We start from the raw sequence: 8979 nt of genomic DNA, 5'->3' as shown, positions 1-8979 counted from the left end.
CAGCCTTCAGGATTTGCTCTTCAATAAATATCACAAGCGTAAGAGAGACAGCAAATGTTAACATTTTATTTGTTTTGAACATATAAAGGTTATAACTCTCTGAAACAATTCTTTTAGAGCCATCTTGTGGGGAAAATAAGCAATTTAAAACAATACATGTACTCTAATTGGTTTTCTACCAAAAAAAAAAAATCAGTGTTCAGTGTGATCTTCTAGTACTCTTTTAAAAAAATAGATGTCTCAGTCTCACTGTAAACTTTATACAATATTGTTTAAATCACTGGAACATGAAGGAAGTGCCTTTATGAACAATCATGTTAAAAGATTGGTTCTAGGTAGAAAATATATATATATATATCATTAAGTTAAACATGTTATTTTTCTGAAGAATACTTTTAGGCCAGATTCCATTCAAACTCCACCCAACTGCAGCCCACAAAAAAAGCGCCAAAACCTAGAGAAGCTAAGGTTTCTTTCAGAGCTCGCTTGGCCAAATGAGTAAATCAGATGGAATTTTCAATCTAACTAAAATGGGGTAAAAAGCCCCAAATAAATCTAAACATAGTAGTAGATTGAGCACTCGAAGCTGAAAAGCTTTTGTTCTTTAACATCCTTGGCATTTCCAATTTATTTAAAGTTTTGGTAATCTTCTGCTAATTCTGAAGGACTTTACACCAGTTGTTTATAAAGAACTAAATTAAATGACAGTTTTCTGTTTGTGTACACTTAAGTGAAGTACAGGGTTGGGCAGTCAATTTCAGAATAATCGAAAGTCATGATGCAGGCTTCAGCTACCTAGAGCAATCAAACATCAGCTGCTGCTTGATCTATGTGTCTTGTCTACGAAGCAAAGCACTTAAATTTTATCCTAGAGAACAAAAGCGCACATGTAGTCCATATATCTTACTCGGTTTTAACTTATGCCCTATTAAAATAGTTCATTTACATAGAACATTAAAGCATATCACATCACATTTCTCCAATATGTAATTATCTTCTATTAATACAGAAGTAAAACAGAATATCACAGAACACTTTTACGAAGTGCACAATCAAGAGGTGTCACAGAAATATGCACTTTTTGGAGCTATTACAATCAATGTATAGTATAGACTAGCAGACACCTCTGTTAATTTTGGGGTTTTTTTAAATAAATAAGGGGATTTGATGACAAAAGGATCCTATGGTACCCAAAGCCTCTGACAGCTGTAACTAAACAGAACATACTGCCACCCAAACGTATAACCAGACAATTTTGCTTCGGCAAGCACAAGTATGTCAATTTTTAATTTTACAGTTCTACCAAACTTTGAGTGAAAGAAGGTGTACATGTGCGCTTACAGCTTTCTGTCCTCCTTAAAGATGACAATGAGCTCTGCTTCCTCCACATCCTCTTTAAACTTTGGAAAGGAGCCCCGACTCAGGGGCACTCGCCTTAATGAGATTTTGGATTTCTTTGAATTTTGGATGTTCTTTATCAGCTACCAGCTGCAGCAATATAGCTTCACTAGTAGTAACTATAATTCCAGTACGAGCAAGACGCTGAAAGAGAAAAGAGCAGAGAGAGAATAACGTGAGATACTTGCAAATGTGAATGAGTATACATTTTGTAAAAAAGACGCATGGTATTTTTAAAAACATCTCCTATTAACAAAAGTATTGCCAATTCCATTCCAGCATTTCTTAGCAGTGCCATTTATAAAGCTAGGATGCAAAGTGACTGTTTTTAGACTTTACGGTGGAAAAAGGCTGCCCTGGATTACAAATAAGGCTTCCTACTTGGACCGGATTCTTTTCCCATGTCAGATTTAATACGCAGAAGACCCACCCCCTCTTATATTAACAACCCTTTCCCCTTGGTCCCAAGGATAGGTTTCTTCACACTCATGCAGATTTGAAAGGCCTGGGGAAAAAGAAAATAGTGAGGTCCAAGCTAAAGGCGTTAAGCAAGAAACTTAATTGTAACCATTTCTCTTTCAGGGCTTGTTATGTACTAGGGCTTCGGTCTTTGGACTACACAGTGCACTAGTACTAATAATCTCAAGAGACAGAACGAAAAGCTCTTCTACGGACCTTATAAATCATACTGGCACAGCAGCAGCTCCTTTTAACCGACATCTCATTACAGCCCCAGTAACTCCCAAGTTAGTTCTCACAGGCTACAGAATAAAAAGCGTCGCTGCGTAGAAAGCAAAACTGAAAGAGGTTTGCTAGATCTTGTAAGTGTGCAACTAAACACAGCAATGCTTCATGTAGCCCAAGCCACAGGACTTATTGCAAAGTTTTTTGACTTTTAAGACTGTCGTTGTTGCCTACGTAGCAAGGTTATCTTTAAGTAAAGGCTGACCACCCCTGCCCCTCATCAGCTTCCCAGCAATCGTACAGTAAAACTCTTTGGCAGTAAAACTCTTCACGAATCCAGCTTCCCCTCCATCACCCTCTACTCAGCTGCATGCTCCACCAAATCTAATGGCGTCCTGAATGAGCCAAGAAAGGGCAAGAGGCAGAAAATATAGATATGTACGCCTTCAGACAGATTTCAATGGTAATTACTAATGGAAAGAGAAGCTCCAAACTTTCTAGGGCAGACTTAGACCACTGCTGTTTAGTTGTTCAATTACAAAGCAATTGATGGGGGAAAGTTATTTATTTTAGGAGACCAGTAAAGTATATGTAACTACAGTCTGTATAACGATAAACTAACTAGGCTAGGTTTACTCAAGTCAATGCTCTCTGCTTGCAATAATGGCAGCAAGCCTTGCTGATATTCTTAAGTTGAAATAAAGCAGATAGCTTCCCCAGCTGTCCCACTCTGTACAATGACACACTTGTTTAAACCACATACACATACAAAAGAGAAAAATAGGAAAATCAAAATGAAAAATTATGGTGATGTTTTCAAGATGTACTTCTCCAGGAATACAAGGTTTTTGCTTTTAACTAGTACGGATGAGAGAAAAAACAAACTATTAAAGAACGTTGCCTTCTGAAAAATGTTGACTGAAAAAAGAGAATGTCTTCTCTTTAGAAGCAAGATATACCATAACATGTCAAAGAGGCTGGCATTGGCTTATACTCTATTTCTAGGACTAAGTATAATTTATATAATTTTGAGATTAGTAGGAATGAAGAGATGCATGTGCTAAGCATACTGGATGATGTTCAAGGAAAGGAAAAATTTTCTTAGAATATAGTCTTTCAGATGAAGAAAAGCAGCAAGCGTATGTTGCATCCACACCGCAGGAACAAGTAGAACAGACGAAGAACAGAAAAGACTAGATTTCTATTACACTGACCCAACTGCTTGCAAATACAGTGTAAGTGATAAATGTACAGAGACGTACACAATAAGGCAAACAGATTTCAGTTTTTCTATATTTGTTTTGTCCACTACTGCTGCTGCACCACATTGACTTGGGAGGTCCATGATTTCAGTCACTCCTGCACTCTGTGTGCATCACTATGCTTTACATGACAGACGAAATTAAGCTTCCACTTAATCAAAGTCATGGATTTCATCAAATGCTATATGCTGGTGATTTCCCTTTAGCCTTTAATTCTCTTACTCATGAGAAACAGAAGAAATTAAAAGTCTTCTCTGAATCTATAAAAAAAGCATAAAATGCTGTAGTTGAGGCAAAAATTGCAATACTTAATGTATATATCAGTTTTCGATTTCCAACAGTGATGCCTGTAGGCAAGTTAGAGTACACTATCAAAAAATTGTTTGCATGAATTTGCTGCCACATAGTTGTACATGCTTTTAAATCTTCTTGTTACATTTATCTCCACTTTCTCAATATTTAGTTAGACTAAGATCCTGTGGGGGGGAGAGGGGAGGAGGGGAAGTCTTTAGTATAATCACAGTGTCTTGAGATTAAGCTTTAATTTGCACTGATGAGGAAAAGCAGAGGGAGGGACAGACATACAAGAAGGAGCTTTGAACAGGATCACTTACTATATTCCATTCCATTTCAAGGAATTTCAACAGCAGAACAAATACTGTTTGGAACAACAAAACCAAAAGCTCTGTAGCGCTTTTACTCTGCTGTACAGATTAACACTCCATGAGAAAATATCCTAAAATGCTAATGGTTATACAGAGTAAACTAAATTGCATGAAACGATCACTTTTAAAATCCAAGTGTCCCAAACTGGGTTCCACATATTAAATCATAATTTAGGGAGGAAAAATAAGATAGTAATCCTTGTCCATCCTGGAAGCTATTCTGAGAATCAGAGCATTCACCTCTTCTCAAGTCTACATTTGTCCACTGCTTACTGTTCTTAGAAATTCCTTGTTAGCTTACAATAAGTAGGGCAATTAACATACAGACCCAAGGTGGAGAAAGCCTTGACTAAGAAACTTGCCTCAAGAGCAAACATTCTGTCCATCATACTTCTTGATGAGGTGGCATCAGCTACGATATGAACTTCGAGACCTCTGCCGATTAATTCCAATGCTGTTTGCTGGATGCAGACATGAGTCTACAGGGGAGAAATCAAAGGCAAAAACCCCACCAACAAACCATTATTATAAAATATGAGTAGCACAACGCCAAATTAGAGTACATCATTAATTAGGGTTCAAACGTGTTTTTCTACCTTTGACATTCCTAGGGAACTCAATGTGGGTTTTAAATGCCAACCAAGCTTGAGACAAGAGCCTGTAGTTTACAAATCTCTCATTTCAGATTTTATTATGAGGTAATATCGAAGACAAGTAACACAAGAACAATTTAATCTGTAGAGGTTACCTAAGCCCTAAGCAATATAAATTGTCTTTTTTTTTAATTACAGAAAGCAATGTTTAATACTATTGTGGGCCAACAGACATTACCATAAAACAGTACAAGAATGGCAAGGCACGTACTTCTACTCCAAACAGGACAACGCTGCGGACTCCAGGGATCTCTGCTAATGCTGCTTCGACTTCTGGCAATACCATTGAAAATTTTGTTTTGGGAAGCACAAGTTTAGCTCCTGTTAAATCAATTTCTTGCACAGTGCTGCCAAGACCTTTGGGATACTGTTCAGTTACAATAACTGGAATTCCTAAGAGCCGTGCACCTTGGAGCTGCAAGGGAGCAGGGAGAAAAGCGTACAAGAAAATAAATTATTAAAGAATGATAATAGCGAAGACATTGTTACTACCTGAAACTGAATAACCAGTAAACTGGCTATGTGTAAAATAATAATCTACATTTGTGATCAAAGCTCACCACAAGGAAAAAAGCAAAAACCATACCAGTCGTTGGCCCACGCTGATGATATCACCGAAGTACTTGATGGCAGGCCGGAATCGCTCTTGCATATCACAACAGAAAAACACAGTGCTTGAGGGTGTCAAGTTGCCCAGAGTAGTCATCTGAAAAACAAAATAAAGATAAAGTTTTCCGTGGCAGAGAAGATCCTTTCAGAAAAGCAGCAGAGTGAGAAAGAGTCTGCAACGCCTCTGCCAAGTAACAGCTTTATGTTACTTTAAGTCAAAACAGGAGAAAGGTTTTTCAAGCCTGATTTTGGCATCTTTCTAAATTCAAATGAACGGCTGATACTGAGCAGTATAGTACAGTCATCAATAGGTAATCAAGATTTTATTAGGTGGGAGACACAAGTCAATGTAAATGTACATGGAAACTTCTGAACCCTGAAGGGGGGCGGAGGAGCATACTGCCTAAAGTACTGTTAAAAAAAAAAAAAAAGGTACCAACAGCAAAATTACATTCCTCAAATTAATTTTTAAATCCACAATTCTTGGAACTGACATAAAATCAGGATAAATTAAAGTTAAAAAAAAGTCAGGCTTCCACTTGCTTTCAATACTGTGTATACACATATTTTCAATGGTTTAATTGTGCAGTTTGTTCCGTCTTTGCTTTGTTTTAGCACAAGTCTGATGAAACTCCAAAGGCTAGAACGAAAGCAGAGAAGCTTGTCAGTATTATGACCAGAAACTAGAACTGAATACATTTTAATGATAAAAATAACCTCCCAGAGTTTCCCTCGTATAGGCTACTGAGTGGGCTAGAAGGGAGGGGTAAGAAAAAAGAAATCAAAGATTGCATTTTCTCACACTTTGAAAGAGTGCTTTGTATTTGTATGAAATTACTTGGACTACCTGCAGAAGCAAAGGATAAGGCTTCAGCTGGAGGCTACAGGGAAAGAAAGCAGCTACGTACTATCATTTAGTTGTTACGGCAACTCAAAAGAAATTGTATCCATTCAGGAGCTTTTCAGCAAACTGATAAATCAAATTGAATAAACTGCTTCTGTGAAGTAGCCATTAATTGTATACACTTAATTTTCTGCAAACTGACGGTGCGACATTTTAAACTAAAACAAAATTACAAAATCCATAAAATAGTATATTTTGGAAGAGCAGGGATATATTGGGTTTATGTGCAAGGTTTTGGTAGCCGGAGGAGGCTGCAGGGGTGGCTTTTGTGAGAAGATGCCAGAAGCTGCCCAACGTCAGACAGAGCCAGTGCTGACCGGCTCCAAGGCAGATCTGCTGCTGACCAAAGCTGAGCCCATCAGCATTGCTGGTGGCACCTCTGTGAGAACATATTTAAGAAAGGGTAAAAAAAACCACTGCAACAGCAGCTGGGAGAGAGGAGTGAGAACAGGCGAGAGAAACAATTCTGCAGACACCAAGGTCAGTAAGCAGAAGAGGGAGGAGATGCTCCAGGCGCCGGAGCAGAGGTTCCCCTGCAGCCCATGGAGGTCCACAGTGGAGCAGATATCCACGTGCAGCCCGTGGAGGATCCCACGCCGGAGGAGGTGGATGCACCTGAAGGAGACTGTGACCCCATGGAGACCCCATGCTGGAGCAAGGCTCCTGGCAGGCCCTGTGGCCCCATGGAGAGGAGCTCACGCTGGAGCAGGTCTTCTGGCAGGACTTGTGACCCCGCAGAGGACCCACGCTGGAGCAGTTTGTGAAGGACTGCAGCCTGTGGGAAGGACCCACAGTGGAGAAGTTCATGAAGGACTGTCTCCTGTGGGGGGGACCCCGTGCAGGGGCAGGGGAAGAATGTGAGGAGGAAGGAGTGGCAGAGATGAAGTGTTATAAACTAACCGCAACCCCCATTCCCCACCCCCCTGTGCCGCTTGCAGGGAGGAGGTAGAGAAGTCGGAAGTGAAGCTGAGCCTGGGAAGAAGGGAGGGGTGGGGGGAAGATGTTTTTACATTTGTTCTTATTTCTCATTATTCTACTCTGTTATTGATTGGCAATAAATTAAATTAATTTCCCAAGTCGAGTGTGTTTTGCCTGTGAAGGTAACTGGTAAGTAATCACCTTGCCCTTATCTTGACCCATGAGCTTTTTGTCTTACTTTCTTCCCCTGCCCTGTTGAGGAGATGGGGGAGTGATGGAGCAGCTTGGTGGGTACCTCACAGCCAGCCAAGGTCAACTCACCACAAAGGAGTCAGGAATCCTTAAATGTTAGTCCCAAATCTTTCACTGATTCACCACATGTCTCCTGAGTAAAACTTTTGATGTCAATTTCCAAGGCTAAAAAACTACAGTAACGGCCACACTCAACCATACAGAATGGCCTCTTCAAGCTGTTGTCAAAATTACTTGTGCATTATAATTGTAAATGCTAAATTCCCACACCTCTCAGATTCAGTACACCACCACTGCCAAAACGGCAAACGTTCATAATCGCAGTTACGCCAGTCGTCATGGGCAAAACGGCAATGCTATTAACACAAGCAGTTAAGAAGGTCAATGCAGTAACGACCATGAAGCAGATGCTCTAACACTGGACCCACTGATGTCACAGGAAGACAGAAGAGCATTACAACATGCGTCAGGGAAATCTTTTTCATTAGGAAAGTACAACTGCACTGAAACAGGTTACCACGGGAGGTGGGATCTCCATCCTTGGAGGTTTTCAGCATTCAGCAAAGCGACAGCTGATTTGATCAAGAATTGGCTTTGCATAGGAGTTAGGGAAGGCAGCCTCTAGATACCTCTCCCAAACGACACTTCTGCAATTCTACACCAGGTAATAAATGAGGCCTGGGACCAAGAATGCTTGAAAATAAAATTAAGTATTGAATAACTGCCTTGTTCTTGAACATCATCCATTTACGTGTGTGAACAATGCAGAAGCCAGCTGGTGGGAAGTACTAATGTACAATTCAACACCACAGTGAGCACCTACCATGACCCATTCTACTCTGGCACTTACTACCATCAGAGCAGTCAATCATGACATCTAACTTTCCTACCACTCAGCAGCAAAAATCCGAGTAATTGGAATAGGCAATATTTATAAGCCTGTCTCCTACTCAGAAAATGTGTCATTTTGTCTTTCATTTATATGACAAGCAAAGACCATTATCATCTTCTATAAATCATTCCACCACTTTAGTTTTTTTAAGATCATTTTGAACTACTGCAAACCATCATGGATTGTAGAGTGATCTACGTGGAGTTAAGTTTACTGCCTTAGGATACACCTTCCTATGCTAAGGCAGTGGATGGCACTACCATCCTTAGCAGAGGAACAAGTATGAATAGGAAGGCCTTCAAGAAGCTGCATAGTCTGCCTCTACAGAAGGATCAACCAAATGCAAATATTCTTCACAGATACCTACCTGGTATGACCAGAGCTCTGTAAATTGCAACGCGCAATTTATAGAGCTCCTATACAATCCATCCCACAGCTCTGTTACCTTTACCTTGCAATGTTTTCTCACCCACAGCTCCTTTGTCACCATTGAAGAGCATTATTTCCAGTTCTGTCCATGGTGGATTTGAAACGCAAGAGCATTACCATCCTTCATATGCATAACCATGAGCAAACACCTATTACCATACCTCAAGACTCAGATCAGGTCTCCCTTTAGCCCTTCCCCTCCCCTCCCTTATTCTAAAATATATCTAATACTTTCAATCTTTCCTCCTACAACTCAAATCATTTTCATTGCCCTCCTTGGGGTGCTTTCCAAATTGCAGCCTACGGTGAGGCA

The 8979-nt window shown here is 40.0% G+C and overlaps 1 protein-coding gene across 1 annotated transcript; it reads right to left on the bottom strand.

The window, feature by feature from the left end:
• Nucleotides 1–901: 901 nt before the first annotated feature.
• ISOC1 (isochorismatase domain containing 1) lies at nt 902–5368 on the bottom strand. Its single transcript, XM_009585400.1, has 4 exons — nt 5249–5368; nt 4874–5077; nt 4372–4488; nt 902–1542 (listed from the first exon to the last, which is right to left on the bottom strand). Exons 1-4 carry the CDS (start codon nt 5366–5368, stop codon nt 1396–1398), a joined length of 588 nt encoding a protein of 195 aa, XP_009583695.1. The 3' UTR covers nt 902–1395.
• Nucleotides 5369–8979: the final 3611 nt, after the last annotated feature.

Source organism: Fulmarus glacialis, unplaced genomic scaffold (genome assembly GCF_000690835.1).
Source record: "Fulmarus glacialis isolate BGI_N327 unplaced genomic scaffold, ASM69083v1 scaffold5429, whole genome shotgun sequence".
NCBI classification, from domain to species: domain Eukaryota; kingdom Metazoa; phylum Chordata; class Aves; order Procellariiformes; family Procellariidae; genus Fulmarus; species Fulmarus glacialis.
The sequence above is the reverse complement of the archived record's forward strand: the minus strand, read 5'-3'. Positions and strand labels throughout refer to the sequence as shown.

Bases quoted from the DNA above. Each gene is read 5' to 3' on its own strand.
- ISOC1 (XM_009585400.1), bottom strand. From the start codon at position 5,368: ATGACTACTCTGGGCAACTTGACACCCTCAAGCACTGTGTTTTTCTGT. The intron at 4,489-4,873 runs GTACGTGCCTTG...TCTCCCCTGTAG, and splicing joins TTGTCCTGTTTGGAGTAGAA to ACTCATGTCTGCATCCAGCA. The intron at 1,543-4,371 runs GCAAGTTTCTTA...TTTCTCTTTCAG, and splicing joins ACAGAATGTTTGCTCTTGAG to CGTCTTGCTCGTACTGGAAT.